Source organism: Parambassis ranga, chromosome 2, assembly GCF_900634625.1.
Source record: "Parambassis ranga chromosome 2, fParRan2.1, whole genome shotgun sequence".
Classification (NCBI taxonomy): Eukaryota; Metazoa; Chordata; class Actinopteri; family Ambassidae; genus Parambassis; species Parambassis ranga.
Window position 1 is genome coordinate 17,320,526 of NC_041023.1, and position 21,361 is coordinate 17,341,886.

The following is a 21,361-nucleotide window of genomic DNA, read 5'->3' on the forward strand; positions in this document are numbered from 1 at the left end:
CAGCAGCTCAGCTTCAGACAACCTGCTGAAGTTCAAAGCAGCATCAGAACGGAGAAGATGAGGTGATCTCAGTGACTTGATATACTGGGAATTTCACACATGACCATCTGGGTTTACAAAGAATGGCAGGTCAGAGGTTAGAATGATCAGACTGGTTGGAGCTGATAGAAAGACAACAGGAGCAGGAACAATCACTGGTTCCAACCGAGGTCTGCAGAAGAACATCTCTGAACACACAACAGCCTTGAAGCAGATGGACTACAGCAGAAGAAGAAGAGCACACCGGGTGTCACTTCGGCTCAGAATTTGGTGTAAACATACATACATCCATCCTGACTATATGAGCTATATATGAGCCGCTGCTGTTATGGTGTGGGGGAGATTTTCTCAGTACACTTTAGACCCTTTCGTACCACCTAAGTCTGGCTTAAAGACCATACCCTACCTGAGTATTGTTACTCACCATGTCCATCCCTTTATGAGCACAGTGTACCATCTATATGATGGATACGTCTATCAGAATAACACACCATTGTCACAAAGCTCACATCATCTCAAACATGACGATGAGTTCACTGCACTCAAATAGTCTCCACAATCAGCAGGGATGATGTGGAACAGGAGACTCACATCAAAAATGTGTAGCTGACAAATCTGCATCAACTGTGTGATACTATCATGCCAATATGGTCAAAACCTCTGAGTGAAAGATGCAAACAGACTACAAACAGATATAAACACTAAAAAAGACACACAAAAGCATTCAAAAAGATGCAAACAACTAGGCACAAAAAATGGAGCATCTACAAGATAAAAACAACAACAAAATCATCACAAACAGCTGCACAACAACAATAAAGTACCACTAAAAGATGTCAACATGACCAGAAAAAATAAACAAAACAACTACTAAATAATACATGTAAGCGGAGCGCAGACAGCCTCTGATGTACATTAAACATGGCTATCGATAATGTGCTCTTCACAGATAAGACATGTTTACGTTGACAGCAGCCCTCTTCATTCCAGAGCTCCTAATGTTATTGTGCAGATAAGGCCGTGTCGAGATGTAATGTTGGGGCCATCAGGGGACACGGGCCCAGCCACCTGGGAGACGAGGCCACTTCCCCCTGGACTGATAAACTGCACCTTAACCGAGATCATTATCCAACATCTTGTTATCTTAATGGGCCAGGGATAGGGTGTCAGAGTGACGGCCCTGCCGTCTTAGGCCTTCTCATTTACAGATTAAAAAACGAAAGTGCCGCCCATTAATTATTTAGCTACAATCCAACCCCTTGTCCACCTGGCTTCTTTCTGTCTGCCTCTCTCTCTCTCTGTGTGTGCGTGTGTGTTGCTGCCATACACTGGCTGTCCAGGGCTCACTCGCTCCAGCTCTTTGGACTCGGCCGCAGCGTTTTGTGTTGCCTGAGCATTCAGTACAGCCAGAGCTTGGGGGTGGGGGCGTGGGGTGGCATTAGCTTTCGCTCTTAATCGTGTCGACATCTTATCACTGCCATGGAAAGTGGAGAGGACACTGGAGACCCTGGGGGGTTCCAGAAAAATGAGGAGAGGTAGAGTAGGAAGACGGGAGGTGTGTGTGTGTGTGTGTGATATTTATTCAGTTTATCCAGTCCAGGCTATTACTTACACCTGGAGTTCACTGGAAAGACACGATAGAGTTCAGGGAGTGGACTGGCCTGGCACAACTGACTATAAGCAGAAAGAGGACCCCTGTAATTTCTACACACCTATTTATAAACACATTCAAACTAATGCTGAGACTTAGTGTTTGTTACAGTTTAGGCAAATTATCAGAGAATGGGCCTTGATGCTTGTCAAAGGGCCCTTTAGTGTGAGAGCAAAGGCCTTTGTTTTATCTGTAGATGTATCTTAACTCATGTTATCCTGTCTATCTGTACCTGACTTTCTTAGCCACCCACCATTACTTTTTACTTGTCAGACAGTTGCCTTACACATGTTTATTTCTATTTGAACTGGACCATCAATGTTTCTGTTAACAAACATATATCCCTTTTATCTCTTTTGCAGTATGGCGTCCCTCAGGGCTCACTCTTAGGCCCAGTTACTTTCTCCCTTTACATGCTCATTTGTGCCAAAACTCTGCTCCACTGATAAAACCCAATAACCTGCAGGACATAACTGTCCTCCCCCTCCATGACTGCATCATCAGGTGTGATTTTTTGTAAATGTGCATTAAACTGGATTAAAAATACTGACAATAAACAAACTTTTTGCAGTGGGAAATGTTATTTTGTGTCCGTTTTGTGTATCTGTGTAGTCCATGTGTAGCCACCTAGCGCATCTCTCGACTGATGCACTTTTTCCCACCTAATTACAACCTTTTTTATAGTGGAAATACCTAAATAAAATTGTATTGTTGAAGTTATGACAAAGCCTAGCTAACACTTTGATAGCAGTTTCTGCAACAATCCTGCACTTAAGATCTGCTTGGCCTTTGTATTTTAACAATGTGGTCATGTAATTTTTGACATGCTTGCTGGGGAAACACATTTGCTCTCTATCTTACTAGCAAATAGCTGATTTAATTTTCGAGTACATTTTTGTATTTGTTGTCATTGTGAGCATCTTTCTTGTCATTTCCTACCTGCTTTTCTTTCGAGCAGAACCTTTTAACATGAGCACTAAGTGGGTCCATGCTCTCTATTCTTTGGTCAAATATGTATTTATTATACCAGGCAAAAGCCTGCTGGATGGAACATAAAGTGCACTGTTGATATTTTTGTCTAAATGTCATCTACTAAGAGAAATGTGTTTTTTTTCCAACTACAACAACAGAAACTTTTTTTGCACTAGGGTCTCTCACTTTTTTCACTTCAAGGGCCTTGTTTTTGTAGAAGCTAAAAAGCGGACATTTTGGAAACACAAATGGGGACGAGGGTGATGTTGTAGTTCACCTGCCGTATCAACTGAAAAAAAAAAAAACAGAACAACAGGACGGAAAGGAACCCGGACTGCACAAAGAAGTGCATTGTTACTGACGTAAATGTGAAACCGCGACAGATAAGGCACAAACAGAGCAGCAGTCAACAGCTACAACCAGATGCAGCTCCCTCAGACCACTACTTTTCTCCACTAACATCCCCCCACAAGAAACCCAATCAGTGCTTATCTATGTGAAGAGCACAGATGGACGAAGAGATACAGGAGAGACTGAAAAGCGAATAAGGGGAATGTAGAAGGGAGAGGGCAAACAAAAAAAAGAGGAGAACAAGAGAAGTAAGAAAAAGGAGAGATAGTGAGTGAGAGAGGCCTGAACAGAGGACTGTGTGACTCACGCGGTCTGCTCTGAATAGCTGCAGAGACAGAGAACCAGAGACTGAGCGAGAGGCATAAAAAAGACAACGCAGGAGAGAATGAGGAGGTTTCAGATCACTCGGTCCTCCACAGACACCCCACTGTTGGTCTTTTCTTCTCGCCTTTCTGTGGCTGTCTTTCGGCTCTGGACCCGGCAAGGGCTCCCGGAGGGATCAGAAGCCATCTTTAAGCTAGCTCTCACTCTCTGATGGGAGAGGCCTCCATTCTGCTCATTACAGCACACTGATTCAGGCTGTTTCTGTCACACACACACACACACACGGGCTTATGCAGACATGGAGTTGTGTGTTATGAAAAGGCCAAAATGACTGCGGTCTGACCAGACACAATGAGTTGGCTAAATGTGAACTTAGAGCATGGCATTTGTGTTTGAATGGCATAAAAGACTTGGAGACACAAAGTCACTGGAGTTTAGATAAATCATGAGAAAACAGTTCTTTCTCCTTTTAGAAAGAACTAGAACTATTGAAAATGTTGATTTATTATTGGCCAAAATATGTTTAAAACAGCTGCCTGTTGATTGAGACACTTTATTATTATTTAATTTATTTTATTTGCTCTGGCTTTTAGTTATTATTATTTATTTATACACGTATTAAAATACTATTTATTTTTGTATTGTTTTGTTGTTGACTTGTGTATTTGCACTTTTTTCCCACTATACTTTGCTATTCACTCTATATTTATTTATGTTTAGACGCAGAGTCCCTGTGGGTAAGGTTTTTCTTTAAATTACAGAGTTAGGCCATTACCATGGTTACAGAGCTCCAACATGATGCGCTTCTAAAAAAAAAGGATTAAGTGACAGTGTTGATTTATTATTGGCCAAAATATGTTTAAAACAGCTGCCTGTTGATTGAGACACTTTATTATTATTTAATTTATTTTATTTGCTCTGGCTTTTAGTTATTATTATTTATTTATACACGTATTAAAATACTATTTATTTTTGTATTGTTTTGTTGTTGACTTGTGTATTTGCACTTTTTTCCCACTATACTTTGCTATTCACTCTATATTTATTTATGTTTAGACGCAGAGTCCCTGTGGGTAAGGTTTTTCTTTAAATTACAGAGTTAGGCCATTACCATGGTTACAGAGCTCCAACATGATGCGCTTCTAAAAAAAAAGGATTAAGTGACAGGATCTTATGGTGTCTATTCTTCCTATTGCAACCTATTGGATGCCCATTATTCTTCAAGCCCATGTGATGCCCCTGTTAAAGGATTCAGCATTTTAAGTACTTGAAATCATTGAAAATATTTGGATTTTGATGTGTTTTCAGATTTGGAAATTCAAACATTTTGCATACAGTGCTTGATTATAATGGTATGTGCTTCATCAAAAAGGCCTAGTTGATTCTGATTCAGATTCTGTAGTTCCCTTATTAGATTAAAAAAGAAAGAGGGTCAGACAGCATAAAATGAAAATGCATGGCTTGGGCCTAGCTTTTGGTTTCATTAAGCTTGGCTTAATGACAAATACTAATTTATTACATCAGCAAGATGAAAATATTGAAAATAGAAGCATGAAAGTTCTTGAAATGAACATCGGCAGCTTTAAACCCTAGACAGATTTGTATAGTGCATATAAAATCAGTTGGACCATGACCAAATATAACAGAGAAGCTTGTTAGAAACTTCCATATTCTTAAATAAAATGAGTGGTCTAACTTTTACAGTCCAATTAATCGGTCAGGCTCAGATATAACAGGAGCTCTCTATGGTGCTGAGAGTGGTGGTTCACTACTTCAGCATTAGCAGTTTCCAAACTTTGCAAAAGTTTCAGCAATAAAGTAGAACTTTAATTTAGCAATATTTTAGTAGTCTCTCCTCCCCTGCTGGATGTCATCCTTGACTTGTTCCTTGCTCTGTTGGTTCTTTGTAACAGTGGAAAACTCAGCGCAGGCTGCTGATGGAGGTTTGGGATGATTATCTCTGTATTTATAGATGTCAGTAAAGGTAAAAAATAGATGGAAAAACTATAGTGGTGCTTAAAGGTTTGTGAACCTTTTAGAACATCCTATATTTCTGCATAAATATGACCAAAATATCAGTGGTTTCTCATACATGTCCTGAAAGTAAACGAAAAGAACAAAATGAAACATAAATATTTGACTTCTGTCATTTTGTAATTATGAAAAGTAATACAATATCATATCATATCATATTACATCTGTAAGTGGAAAAAGTATGTGAACCTCTAGGCTTAGTAGCTAATTTGGAGAAAAGGTCCTGGTCCTACAAAATAATGGTTGACGAAGAATAATGGTAAGTTCTGCAACTACTCAAGAAGATACTAAAAGCAAAGATTTACATATTTTTGTATACATAAATTACATTTACTACTGACATCGTCTATCTTGTAAAAAGTTGCTGCTACGTGAGCGCTAACGCTCAGCTAATCCGTCGCGTACTTCAAGGGGAAAGCGTTTACAAGATGATGATAGTAATTATGGTCAAGATTCGGACATCAACATTTAAGAAATCTAATTTTTTCTTTGAGTTCATTTGTTGTGTATTTATTATCAGAGTGCCACACAGAGTGCACAACTGCTCCATAGACCAGCAGAAAATCCCCTGATGAACAGCAGGAATAATTCAACCCAGCAGCATTATGAAAAGACACTTCACATACTGTTACATCAACCCGAACACCACCTGCTCTGTCCAAACATGGGCTCCTTCCAGGAAACACACACACACAGGCACACACACACAAATATCACATGTTGCCTCTTTAAGTGCTGATGACTGAAAAAGACACAAGGCAGCTTCACCAGTTGAGCACTGCAGCAAGAGGAGAGGGATGTCACTGCATAACAATCATATCTATTTCCCGTCACAGCTCTGCTGTGCTGACCCTCTTCGTTTGATTTTTCTCTCTATTAGCGCCAGGGCTTCTTTTATGTTGTACAACGTTGACAAATCACATTATGGAGAGTGTGTTAGCACGGAGGGGAGCTGTATAGATTACAGTGACAGGCGGAGAAAGGCCCCAGCAGATCCATGTCCTCTCTTTGCTCTCTGTCTCTGCAGTAAACTGTCAACTCAACCTGGCTCTTCGTCATGAGTCTTGCAACGGCAGCTGACGGCAGGGTGTAAATGAAGATGTGAGCAGCAGCAGCAGCACGTGGCGGGAGCAGCCAGTTGTGGGTGTACAGTAGGTGTAAACTATGAGCTGTCATCACATGGTGTGCAATTAGATTGTTGGATCAAAGTGTAGATCGGAAGCAGAAACATGCAGATGCAGTCCTGTTACCACTTTAAATTCCTGCATAATTCATTGTTAGACTGAGGAGAGTGTAGTTTTAGCCCTATTATGGTGTTTGATTGTTAGTCAGCAGGATATTTTGCAACCATGATCACCATGCAAAATAGAGTGTGATGAGGTTGTACTGTGGTAACAACACAAAATGAGTTGCTTCGTAGAGCTCAATTGCAACCAGGTGATTAGCCTAGCTTAGCAAAGTAACTAGGATTTTTGCTCCAGATTTCAGTTTACATTATGTCAGAATTTCCAATGTACTTATGTCACTAATGCTTGTTTACATGTTAACCTGACTGCCTCAGTGCAAGATCTTTGCCTGTATTTGGGTTAACTGTGAGTCAGGTGGACCCAGGATAGAAGCTCCACATTGAGCATCTTCACAAAACATAGCTGACATTCGCAGCATGACAAACTAGACAACTAGAAAGAAAGAAAGCAGAGGTATAGAGGTATATGCCATAAGATAATCTGAATGTAGGTGTGTTTCCTTCTACATTCCATCCCTGAGGTGTAAAATCAGTGCAGAGAGGGCTGGGGGGATGAGGGGGTTCAGAGAGTGAAGTGCTTCTTTCTCCAATGTGCGCGTTCTGAATTGTGTTTCTATTCACAGGGGTTAGGGTCTCTCGCTTGTCAAACCAGTTCCATCAAACTAATCCCGCTGTCAATGCCTCAAGACCCAACAAGTAGAAGAGAGAAAAGGGGGAGGAGTGTTCACGGCTCAAAGTTTTGTCTTCATCCCCAAAGACCTGTCAGCGCTGACGACACGCGTACAGATTCAAGCTGTCTTTCTTGTCATTTTCTTTTTTTTGTTTTTCCCAGACATTTCAGGTCTTATGCAAAACAACCTTAAGATGTCATTTTCTAAACTGTTACACATCTAAATGACACTGGAAAAACATTTCTGTTGACTTGATGGGAGTATGATGATTTTTAGTCTACAGTCATTAAAATAATAGGTATGTTTCTTAATCTATTTTATATATCTAATATAAAAATCTTTAAAACATAGCCTACTTGGTAAAATGGAAAATACATAAAATAAAATAAAATAAAATAAAATAAATAATACTATATATTATATGTTGATTTGTGGTTTTATTTTTATGTTTAGTATAGTTTTATTATTTCTATTACTGTTTAATATATTTTACATCAAATATATGTAATATATATGTATATTTTATTGATTAAATATAATAATAATAACCACCACTACTACTACTACTACTACTACTACTACTACTACTACTACTAATAAAAATAATAATAATAATAATAATAATAACAATAACATATTTTGAAAACGGTTTCATTTGATTGATTGGATTGTCTTTGCTGATGTTTTTGGTCATATTTATGCAGCAATTTCAAACTTTCAAGCAGTACTGTACTGACTTCATAGCAACCAGTGATTGTTGTGTTATTTGCACTTAACTTCAGTGTTTCTCCACTTATTTATCCCCTCTTTAATGACATCTGTATATGGTGACGCAATCATCCCAATCCTCCATCATTAGAAGCTCCAGCCTGCACTCAGCTCTTGCACGCACCAAGTGAGTAGATACTACTTAAATCTCCTTTAATTGTGATATTTTCACCTTCCTCTATATGCAAATTCTGAATAAAAATTCATATACAAAATCACTAAAAATTCACAGTTTGCACAAATAAAATTTGGTAAACTACTACAACAACAAAAATCAACATTATATCATGCAACTAGAAAGCCATGAAGGACTCAGCTGTGACTAGTGGTCACATGACAAACATCTGATCTGTTCATATTTACTTTTTTTTTCATATTTGTTTTTTTGTAGTTTTCTCAGCAGTGTTACATGGCGCAGTCCTCTCTACTTCTAGCCATGATTGTCCTGTTTCCACAGCGGTATACAGAAAAAAAGACCTCACAGTGAAAGGAATTGAAAAACATCCTTGGAGTTCAGGGGGTTAATAGCTGGACTTTTAGCAGTGTTTGATAGGAGTTAGTGTGTTGGCCAGCCTCGGCGGACAGAGCTTAATTTGAATTGTTAAAACAGGGGGTGCGGGCATATGGGCGTCCAGAAGCGCATGCATATGCAACAGATGACAGCCTCATCTGTGATGAACCCAAAAGTCAAGAAAAGCCTCCAAAGTCAAGGCAGCCTTCACGTTCGGTCGTCCTCTACACTTCCTGCTCCTGAAAACTCCTGTGATGGTGTCACAGATACCGTGGGACTGTTTTTTGAGGAAGAATCTGATATAACTTCCTGTAACTTTAGCTGAGCAATCTGCTCGTGTACATGAATAAAATGCTGATATAAGCTGTACTGTACATTCCATCCTTTTAAACTATGATGATTTGCTGGGATTGTGTTCCTGTTTACCCATAATCCCTTGCCATCACGTGTTCCACTTGTTTAAATAGGGTTGTTTTATGTAAATTCAACAGCCACAAATTAGCTTAAATTCTGCATAACCTTGATTATAAAATTACCACTGCTCAACACCATAGTCCACACACTCTCCCTGTCTGCCTTTGACTCCATTTGTGGCTCTAATTGGCACATTCACTGGGCAGTAAAAGGCTCTTCTTTGCTGGCTAAAAGCCTACAGCTGTACGCCATGGTTGGTTGCATCTGTCCAATAGAAGGGACTTGCCCCTTGCACTGCAGACAACAATGCCTTCACCATGGAAACAGAAATGCAACACAGAGAGGAAAAAAAACTATAATCCGCAGCCTAATCCTCTTGAGTCAGGATGTCACAAAAATCAAGGCCATTCCGCCACGATCGGAACTATTTTTACATTGGCGCGGCACAGTGGGAGCGGGTGGACGCTGTCGTGTGTGTGTGTGCGCAGTACAGCGCTGCAGATAGAACTTGTGGGCTGAAGCATGGAGGTCAGAGGTTATGACCTATGTGGGTCTTTTTACCATGAGGCTTACATTGGCACATGAATGGCATGGGAATCCGCAGAGAACTTAGTTTGACCCAGAGTCGAGTGAGTGAGCTGATCACCACCTCCCTCTGGGGCCAAGAAAAAAAAAACTCTAAAGGATTCCTGGCATACCAACCGCTTCAATTACAGAGGCGGAGAGTCTGACTGCATGGGAGAAATCTGCATCACTCACTGCAACACGTGTGTGTTTTTTTTCCTACAGATTATACTGTACTCTATTACTGTGCACACCGAGCGCACATAGTTGCATATGGCAAATGGCTTTTAAAATCCACGCTCGAGCACAGCCTCTTCGCAGACAGGATGTTGTTTGTGTGTAGCTACGCGCATGCGGGCGTGAGCGGTTGCCTAGTAACAGCTGCTGGAGGTAAGAAAGACATGTGCTGGCAGGGCAGATGTTGGAAGGAATGTCTAAAAGTAGAACATTTGAGAATGGCAGAGATGACAAATTGCAAATTAGATGTGATCAAATTTTTTTTTTTGGCAGTGAAAATTGCATAACATCCAGATTTGTCTGAAAGCAAAGAAACTTTCACAATTAAAGATCTGCTATTATTTATTTGTTTTCTTACTTTCTATTCAGAGTCCATGTTTGTAGTTTCAAGGTGATGCCTTCACATGTGGACCCATTAAATTTCTTTTTAGAGTTATGTATGTTTTTTCTTCCAGTCAGTTCTTTGTTAAGCCTAGACACAAGGTTTATTTTTAACCACTAGCAGCACAGTTTTCAAGGTTTTCCCATCTGTTCCAACAAGATTAAAAAGTAATTGTACCGTATATTCTTTGCGGGACTGAGCTCAATAACCTATTGTGTTTATAACTGACACTTCATGCGAAACAGAATGATGGAAAATTTAAGAGAACAAACAAATGTGCAAATGATAATAAGGAATGAAAATACACTTGCGGTGACGCAATAGTTTCCATTTCCAGGTCATATTGTGTGTGTGTGTGTGGGGGCAGCAGGTTTTGTAAGAGAGTCTGTTGCTATGGCAATTTAACCAGCTTCAGAGAAAAATGGTTATAGAACGTTGTATGTGAATATAAGAAGCTGTCACTGTCAATTCTCCAGTATCTGAATTCAGATAACATGAAGGAAATATGGACTTTTACATATATCTGTGCTGGAGAAAGGAAAACGCTACAGCATCGCATAAGAACCTTATCCCATCTGTGAAGCACGTTGGTGGTAGTATCATGGTTCGAGTCTGTTACGCTGCATCTAAGCCATTATGACATGCCATCATTGAGTGAATTCTGCATGAAAATGGACCACTCATCTTGCTTTGTGTACTTTTTCTTCTGACAAATTTGTTCCCAATAAAATTATAAAATATACAACAAAAAAAATCTGCAATGCTATGCACAACTAATAAACTATCAATAACTTAGCTGTGACCAATGGTCATATAAATACAATTCATTACATTTATTGATATACTGTTTCTATGGTTGAAAAAATACAAAGGTCTACAGCAAGTGTTGATTGAAAATGGTACCATAGCTACTTGGGGTTCAGACAATTAAATATTGCTATGAGGAAACTGCATTATACACATGACACAAGGCCACAGGGACAATTATGGTCCTGAATGCAACTGTGGCATCATCTGAACATGTAGGTTTTCTTTCGCGGTCAAAAAAAAAAAAAAAAGTCAACATGTACTTTAAAAATTAAATTCAGCAGCTTGTTGCGGCGAGGATTCTTACCTTGCAGCCCTCGCATGCACTGACGCCATAGTGGTATCCGGAGGACTTGTCCTGACAGACGAAGCAGGGTTTGTAGACTCTGGGAGGGGGCGGTGGGGACGGCGGGCTGGGGACAAGCTCCTCAGAACTGGTGCTCTGTGTTTCAATGGCTACAGGGGATGTAAACAAAAGGAGAGAACGGCTGAAAAAGAAGAAGCTTCTGCTCAAATGACTAAATGATTCACTTGGACACCTGGAAGAAGAAAAGTAAGTGTGCATTTTAAATGAGGAGACAAGACATGATTCAAAACTGCTTCACCACAATGTTTGTCTCCCTACAGGCATGTAGACCTCCATGTTGAGGTGTCCAAATTTACAGGAGGAAAATAAAAAAGAGAAACTTTTGGTCTGGGAAAACTTCCCCATAACTAGAGGCATAAAATTGTATTATTTGATTATTTTTTTACTCTCCTTCCCCTTTTTTATATTATAAATATTTTGTCATCTTATTTAGTTTGAACTTTTATTTTATTTTATTCTTCTTATTTTTTTGTTTTAATTTTTCTAAATTGTTGTAATTACTTTTATTTTGTTTTCATATATTTATATATATATTTCATATATTTTTTCATATTTTTCAATAATTTCTCAGATACATTTCTTCATTTAATTTACTCATTTTCTGATATTATTCATTTATTTTTTCAGCTCATAGTATGGGAGAGTCTGTGAGGCTTCGTTTGGAGAACACACATGTTATTTCTGTCTTTAATTTTGCATTAGTCACTGCTCTTGAACTCTGACGCTGCTGTTTTAATGGCACATTTGAAAGAGTCTCACACAGAAAATGTAATGTTTTCTGTAATTTAGTCTGTAAATCTAGATTTTTAAAACATTTTTATGAAAAAAGTGGGATTAGCAGTACTTTAAGATTGGGGATAGAAGCTAACGATCACAGACACACACAGTTTGCACCTAAGTAGTTAAAAAAAAGGCACCAGAACACCACATGAACACCAACCTATCTGCATTGAAAATAGAGAGCAGTCTCTCCAGCATCTCTCCTGATTAGATTACATTCTTCCGTACTTCATCAGAGTAAACTCAATTACCGATGGTAAGGGACACAAGCTCTTATAATTACTGGACCTTCGTCCCTGCTGTGTGGAATTCCCTGGCGGTTAAATCTAATCTCTGCATTCACCTCGTGTGACGTTTCTTGTGAAAATTTGCAGCTTTGTATTGGGTATCTTCGCCAGCTTGAGGGGAAACTTAAAAAAGTAGCACGGAGATGTTACCTCGGCGGTGAAGGACGGGGCGAGCACACTGAACGCCGAGGTTAATTAGAATGAGATGATTTATAAATGTATCGATTCTCCTTCTTATCTGAGGATGGCAAGTCGCTGTGAGACTGTGACAGGCTCCAAACTTTTGTAGAATCTTTAACTTGCTGACAATGGTGCTGTATTAAGATTTCAAAAAGAAAAGTTTTTGCTAGTCTAAATATCAAGTAGAGGAAGTTAGCCATGTTCCTTTTCTAAAGTTCGACCTGGTTTCGCTGATGAGGACAGATTCGTCACAGCCTGGTCATTTCCTTTGTTTTTTTCCCCAGTGCTTCCCCTGTGTGGCTGGCACAGAGGAGGCAGAAACAGCTTGCACATAAAGTAGATATATGTTGGGACATGGTGCTGGAGATGAGCCAGTCAGACTGACACACAAAGCCATTTGATAGGGGAGGAGGGAGGAAGCAGAAAGCATCTATGCACACATATAATTAATACAGCGTGCAAGCTGGGCTGCAGTTTCTATGAAGAATTTGCTCACGATTCCAAATGCTAAAATACGCACATAAACTGTATGTCTTGGCCAAATCTTATCTTTGTTTTGTCAATCTGCTAACAAAATCCTATGGAAAACTGCCATGGATGTAAAGTTTGTCTTCCCCTTTTACCCAAATGTATCCAGCATTTTTTTTCCTGTTAGCTGCTGTTGTGCCTCAGTATATCTACCCTTCATTGATTGATTTTTGAATCCAGTCCACCCATGATGCTAGAAACCACTCAGTCCCAAGGACATGTTTTAAGAGTCCCCAAATCCAGTCCACAAAAACTGCTAATGGAGAGGCTATCATGGAGTGGACTGTGATGCCCACACGTACCCTGACTCCTACCCTTTTGGCCTCTATTTTTACTTTTCACTGCACAGGTGAAAAATTGTAATTATTTCTTAATTATAATTTTTTTTATAATATAATATTAGATCATTATTTTTGACTGTTTTACAAATTAGGCATGCTGAAAACATCAATAGGAACTTTAATGTTTTTTTTTGTTACACACAAAAAATCATAGGCTATATTATGTCATATATGTAAAAACAAATATTATAATATTTATAATATTATATTGTTTCAGTTTATTTTTGCATCCTGTGACCACTTTTTATCTTATCATTTAAACATGTTATTTCATGTAGAGGCCTTTTTTTATTATATTTTATCTTAAATGCTAGCTCTTCACTTCACCCACAAACTCACTTTATTCTCCTGTGTAGACACCACACAGTAATCTCAGTTATGGTACCATATGAAACAGGTAATCAGTGAAACAAGGTGTTCCATAATGAGGACTGCATGACTACTGGAGCACGAAAACAATGTGCATTAGCCTTCAGTAGGTGGTACGCCACAGTTTAACGTACATCTACACAGAAGAGAATATATTTTTTTGCTGCTGATATGCCGTCAGTGCATTTGAGATGGCTGAGTGGTCCCACACTGAAGAGAGGCAGCAGCAACAATTCAACCCCGCCGCCTATTTGAAACTCATGACTGCTTCTAAGAGGCAGTGTGACCACCTGCAGACAGATGGGACACATAAACGTAGATGCATTACACCCCTTTAGTGTGTGTGTGTGTGTGTGTATGAGTGTGGTCATTGGGTACCTGTGTAGGCCCTATCAGGTGCAAGGGAGCCTTTTTCCATTTTCTGCGTGATTAAACTTTGAGTCGACTTCTCTGCATGTTAACATACACAGAAAGCTCCATTAGAGGAATAAAGGCCGGTGACAGACAAGCGCGCACGGCCTCCGGCCTGCTTTAGGAGCAGGCAGAGAAAAATGTGCGGCTGCAGCAGGCTGCTGAACCCTTAGCCTCTGGCTGAACCTGCCGGTGGGGTCAAACAGGAAAGCACACACTCCCTTGCTGGAGGCTGCGAGCTGAATGAGGGGAAAGACTAGAGAAAACAGCTCCTCTGATTGGTTCTTGCACTCCGACTGAGGCTGCTGACACCGAGAGCACGCTGATATACACATGGCTGACACAGGCTTTTATTATACACTATATCAGACAACTAGTATTAAGGCACACAGCTGACTGCTTTTAACCTGATCCGCCCAATTGGCCCAGGTGCATGGTCAGAGCTCAGTCCACCACCTCTCAGTACCTTATTTAAACCACGGATTTATATTTACATGGTGAGCGCATAGTTCATGCATGTGTTTTTAAGATGAATTCAAACTGCCTGAAGCCTAGATACACCGGTTTTGCCGCTGCTCTTTAACGCACCATGCTTTTCCTTATGTGTGGCTCTGAGACAAAACTATTTTAACTGCATGTTTAGCCATTCGTATACACAGGTAGCTATTTGAAAATGATCAGACTTGCACAATTATAATTTCTGACTTCATACATTTATTATATCATTTGAAGGCAAATTTGGTCACAAATAAGTTTGACGTTATCTTACAATGTTCTGTATATATATATATATATTATACTTTAATCATGTATGTCGGGTTTTGTATTCATTTGTTTTAATTTTTTAATTTTAATTTTATTATTATTTTTAAGGAGGTAATACTTAACTTTATTTATACATGCAGGCAAATTTATTTTATTAGATTGTTTAGATTTTTTGAAGCTTTTTTCTCATATAATAATTTTTTGTCAAATATTTGTTAAATAAATTATATATATATTATTATTATTTGAGATGTCATATAGATTTCTATTTTTCATTACTTTAATTTTTTTTAATTGTGTTCTAAAATTGCAACTTTTTTTTTGCAACATTTGTTCTTAAAAAACCATAAAACCATTAAACGTTGAACACAGTCATGAAAAATATTGAAAAACTGACCACCAGCTCCACCATAGGCCGGACATGAACATGCGTCCACTCTTGTGTCCTCTACATCCTGATATCCAGTCCCCCCCCCCCATGTTCACAAAAACCAGTGACATGTAAAACGCTGCCCACATGTCCACACAACCAACAGATGGCAAAGAACCTGAAGCAAAAGTCTGTCACTGCACACAGGTACTTTAACACAATGATGCCGTTCTCAAAAAAAAAAATTAGGACAAAGCTTGCAGGAGAGGTGCTCCTTAAAACCTAACATTTTCTTTTCATTTAAATAAAAATCGACCGGGTTGCTGCATCTATAAATCACAGGATTGAATTAAACCTGACAAATTATTACACATCACCAGAGGCAGGGTGGAGGTGAGGAGAGAGGAGAAGGAGCAGGATGAGGAGGGAGAGCGAGGCATTTCCTGAAGCTCCTTGGGGTGTTTGTGTATTTGGTTTGTGTTAAGGTGAAAGCTGTGGTGATTTGGGTGTGGAGCAGTGGGTATAGCCTGGGAGGATTAGAGAAATATTACTCCCAGTCGGTGGATCAAGCACCTCTCCTGCTCCTTCCCCTCCTCCTCCTCTTCCTCCTCCTGCTCCACTCAGCTGACGCTCCTTCCAGTCTGGAAGTGTTTTTTACTCCAGGTTTTCTCTGCAGGAGCGCCGAGCACATAGCTCACATACAGCAGGCCCAGTCAGAGGAAATGGTCAAAGTTCACCCAAAGTACACCGAATTAGAAGCAGCTTTGCGCTGCCCTGCGACGCTCATCGCGGAGAGGGATATTTAGAGGGGCTTTAAACACTCAAGGAAAAGAAAATAACAATGAGGAACAGTCATTTGACTTCATGTCTGCTGGGGGAAATGGAGAAGTCACGTAAGGATCTGCTTTTCATCAAATCTACAGAATGCTTTGAGAAAAAAAAAAAACACAAATTCTGACAAAATATATTCGCAGGCCTCTGACCCCTAGGTGACCCCTCCAGACACAGAGGTCAAACTACGCAGGAAGCTCTGCGACTCAGAGCCAACAGGTGCATGCCACTTCAAAGCTTTCATAATAACTGACCGGCGGCTATAAAAATCAGATGACAAGGGAGGGAGGGAAGGAGAGGAAGCTCGGGGAAGGAACAAGGAATAAGGTTGTTGAAATGCGAGAGGATTCTTTTTAATCCACAGGAATTTGTGGCTTTTCTGTATGATTTTATTTCCTCATGCTTGCCAGCGGTTTTTTTCTGAGTTGTGGGATGGGTGTGCAAAAAAAAAAAAACAAAAAAAAATGTCAGAAGAGACATAACAAAAGTTTTCTTTCTAAAGGCATCACACTTAATCTGGAAAATAAACACAGAATATCTTCAAGTACACAGTTTGTGTACATATTGAAGGCAACTTACTTGGAGCCCCGAAAAAGTCAGGGGCCTCCAAGGGCTGACAAACTTTACACTACAGCTTTGGCAGTGTACAAAATTTACAAAGGCATTAAGAGACATCTGTGTAATTTTTAAGTTTTTAAATGCTGTTTATACTTTGAAAATAATGCAACTATGATTTTTTTTATTTTGAAACAAAAAAATGTTTCAGAAATCTTTGTTCTAATGGTGATGAATTCTAGTCAGAGGGGCCCCCTGTGAATATTTGCTCATGGTCAATTCAAGAATCACCTCTGGTTATGAGCAACAATTACCTACACAAATATTCTTGCAATAGTAGTATAATCAAAAGGTATTATTTACATTTTTGAAATAAATATTTGTTGTGAGAGTACAATGGTGATAAATCCTGGTTGGAGGGGCCCCTTGTGAATATTTCCATCTAATATTGCCATCGGATTCTTGACTTCAGACAAATAACTACAGAAATATGATTATTATAGCGGTGTTCTTTTCAAATATATGGAAAAAATTTGGAAACATTTGGGAAAAAAATATGTAAGTTTTAAGTTTTGTTGTTGTGAGAATACAGTGATGATGAAAGGTGGTTGAAGGTGTCCCCTTGTGAATGTGTCGGTGTCCCTATCAGTGTCTAGGACTGGTGTGAGGCGGTGTCCCTCACAGCTGTGGATAACATCCTGCCCATCCTGGACCACTCCTCCCACCCAATGCACAGGACTCTGACCAGGCAAAGGGGAGTGTGTTCAGCCTGACCTGCTCCACCAACAGACAGAAACTATTCTGTAGTCCTGGCAATTCGGCTGTACAACTCCTCACTGGGTGTCCATTTTTTATGGACATTTGTTATTTCATTTTTTTAGCACTTTTTGAGCATCCTGCACATCCTGTTCATGCGCCATTGTTAATTATTCTTGTATGTACATACTCCATAAAAGCTTGTTGTTATTGCCAGTCCAACTTATTTTGTTGAGATGTTAGTTTAGTATATATATATATATATATATATATATATATATATATATATATATCCAGAACAGACTGATGCTGCTTGTTTATGATGTGATCCATCACTCCTTAGTTCATCACTCTAGTTATTTTATTGACTTGAGGCTTGCTTATGAGTTTGAACTTATAATAAATACATTCTAACAGGACAGCGTAATTAGTTATTACTCACTGAAACAGGAATGGACAACAAAATAAAAGCTGCTTAGGATTTAAAATGAGGTTTTTAAACTTTTGGTCATACAATGTTTGTTTTATGTAGAAAATTAAATTATCAATAAATAAATAAATAAAATATGTTCCTGGTATAACAATGTATTGGCAGTATATGCACCTAAAGCATCTGCCATACATGCATGTCAAAAAAGCAGAATTGTTATATTTTTTATATGGAGGATGCAAATTGATTACAAAATAAAAGCGTGCTTTAAAGGACAAAGTATTTTAAATGATACTGACTTAAGGATGTGAACTGTTGTTGAAGATATGCACATGAAAAAGGTGTGTGTGTGTATGTGTGTGTGTGTGTGTGTGTGCAGCCGCCTGCTGGTATTTGATATTTATTAAAAGGCCCGGTATCTCTGTCGACACATGGTATCAGTGTAACCCTGGTAGGACCCTAACGGCGTCCTAATCACGTCGATTAAACGCGCCCGGCATCAGATAGCTCTTCTTTCATTTTGCTGTTGAACACAGCTTTTTATTTCTCCCCTGTCCGCCTTTCATTTCACACGCCCACTAAATTAGCTTGGTGTGCAAGCTGTGCTAATGGCCTTTCATGTCCATATCAGAGGCGCTTAAGCCTTGAAGACAAAAAAGGCCCCAATTATCCCATAACACACATCAGCTGTACAATAACTGCTGCGACGTGCCTTTTTCCTCAGTCACCTTTTTTTTCTCCTGCTGATTTGTTTGATTGGCTTTTTTAGATTTGTTTTGATGAGCTACAATGATGCTTTTAATGTGAAAGGCGTCGTGTTGCGTTCGGGCCATTCCTCAGCCGGCAAAAAGCCCAGATTCATCTTGTGTAAAAAAAGGAGATCCTTGATCATTCTTAATTAACATCTAAACTGGAAGAGGAAGTGCGTTAATGGTCATCTCGTTGTGGATGTGGCTAATTAACACCCAGGAGGTTTCCATTATCTTGAATAAATAAATGAATAAACCAGCATGGCAGTGACCCTGAGAAGCCTTCTTCAAAATTAAAGTCTTATTTAAACTTACTCAAACAAGTAAAAGGGCGAGGGGGGGGGGGGGGTCACTGTGTCCAACGAAAGGTCGGTGTGCGAAAAGAAAATGATGCAGAAATCTTATATAACAAGCTCATGTAGGTGATTTAATTGAATTTTAACCAATATATAGAGTGCACACATTATCATCGATGTGGTGACCGGGGGGGGGGGGGGGGGGGGGGGGGGTTGGGGGTTTCCTGTGTTGTCAAAATGTTAGCTACGGCCCTGCATGTCCCTGATCATCAAACTCATGGGTGCATCACAGTCCACTCTTAATTGTATTTATTTAGGCCTTAGAGTGCCTTTAAGGCTTTAACACAATCTCAGCTAATGCTGAGTGTTTGTACAAGAGATTATAAGCATGTGCATGTGCTGCATTTAAAGGGACGATTGGCCAATTTCTGCGTCACTTTAGATTATTCTCATGCACAAAATATTTTTTTTGTATCTGCACAAAGTTTTATTTTCTGCAAGTAACTAAAGTAACTAACTAAATTTCATGTATTGAATCTTTTTTGTAAAATATCCTGACATTGTTTGTAAAATCCTGCTAAAGAGCTTCACAACAGTCTGTGAAACTCTTGATGATATTAATCTTCATATACTTTACATGATTTTCTTCTCAATGGCGAAAAAGTCATTTAAGGCTTAAAAAGGTATGAATGTAAATTTTCTAGGTTTTAGTAAATGTTTAGGCGACAAAAATAAAAAAAACATGTTGACATACATGTAAAAAAGAAAGATTTCTATTAATACCAGCATGTTTTAAGGCTACAGTACTTAACTATTCACCTGAAAACGGCTGCCAACTATTAGAATAAACACACAAAAATGTTCTATCACAGAAAAAGATTCCAGCATGTGTGCTGTTAGCAAAAATTGTACAAATAAATAAACAAATAAATAGAAATGAATGTTTGTTTGTTGTTTTTCTTTTAATCCTGCACTTTTGGACCTAAGTGCCCTTGAGCAAAGTGAAGAGAATAGCAGCTGGAAGCTTATCAGATGAGGATAAATCACGGGGCAGCAACAGCAGGGCGACAGCCAAAAACAAACACTGACAACTGCCTGATGAGAGGGGTTACAGAAGGCTGGAGAGCAGAGCAGCTTGGTGCTGATGGATAATATTCACCTCCATGGTGCGCATAAGAATAATTGCACTTTGCGCACTTTTTCACTAGTTATAATAATGGCTTGGGTGACATGTAATTTCTTTAAAATATCAAAGAACTTAGCTGCACCCACTTGGTCTCTTGGATAAGAAAATAACTAGCAGTGCTCCATCTATCAGCCTCGGACAATTCCTGTTCCGATAAGCAGACCGCTAATCTTGTTGAAAAGTCCGCGGGGTCGTTTATCTAAATCAGTGTCAGAGAGCGCAGGTCGCGGCTCGTCAGGCCGCCCCTCCTGTCATGTGCGGCCTGGGGAGGGGAGGTGTGGAAACACCGCCTGTGTTTACGCTCTGCATTCCTTCAGCCAGCATGCTGCTCTCTGAACTCCACTGATCTGAGACAAGCCATACATCAGCCAGGTCGGAGCTGTTTCCACACAGCTGAGGATTTATGGAGGAGCGTGAAATATGAAGTCTGGGAGAGTTTTCTACTTAGTGTAACATTAAAAAAAGAACAACTTTCTTTTAAACCTGTCACTGAGCTGTTCCATGAAAAATCTTATTATAATAATTTCTATCATTCCTCACCATAATTAGGGCCCCTCATTTATGGCAACTTGTTGTGGCCCTTCATCATTTTAAACCACAGCTATAGACAATAAACATAACAACAACAACAACAGCAGCAGCAGCAGATGATGATGATGATGATGATGATGATGAGAAGTTTGACCTACAGTGTGCGCTCCGGCGGTGCTGCCACTCTCTGTGCGCCAGTCCGCTGATGCAGGCTTTCAGAGCCTTCTCCTGCAGCATGCAGGAGGACGGGCTGGACGTGTAGAAATCCAGCATCTGTCCGGGACTCACGGCCAGCACGTCCATGCAGTCAAACATGATGACGGACGGGCGCTTCGTTCAACTACTCTTGTGCGTTATGGATAAAATCGCCGGCATAAGCGCACACAACTCCATCAAACTCCTCTGCTTCCCCCCCTCCTCCTCCTCCTCCTCCACCTTCTCCTCCCTCTTCTTCTTCTTCTTCTTCTTCTTTTTCTTCTTCTTCTTTTTGGCACGGTAGATCTCGCTCCTCTTCTTCTCCTTTGTCCCGCACCGGAATCATGAATTATTTCGAGACCAAAAACGCTCCGCGGCTTCTTCTAAATTTGACATTTTTCTTCTCAGAGAATCCGCACACCGCGACGCCACGGACGTCTATAACGGGACACCTCCATAATCA

At 39.6% G+C, this 21,361-nt stretch overlaps 1 protein-coding gene across 1 annotated transcript in view; it reads right to left on the bottom strand.

Annotated features, from left to right (window-relative positions):
• The window catches only part of LOC114431596 (retinoic acid receptor alpha-A-like), a 57,633-nt gene extending 36,535 nt beyond the window's left edge, over positions 1–21,098 (bottom strand). The window contains exons 1-2 of the mRNA XM_028399152.1: positions 20,862–21,098; positions 11,279–11,427 (exon numbers count right to left, since the gene is read on the bottom strand). Coding sequence (XP_028254953.1) covers positions 11,279–11,427; positions 20,862–21,018 — 306 coding nt within the window. The 5' untranslated portion in view covers positions 21,019–21,098. The remainder of the gene's footprint in view (positions 1–11,278; positions 11,428–20,861) is intronic.
• Positions 21,099–21,361: the final 263 nt, after the last annotated feature.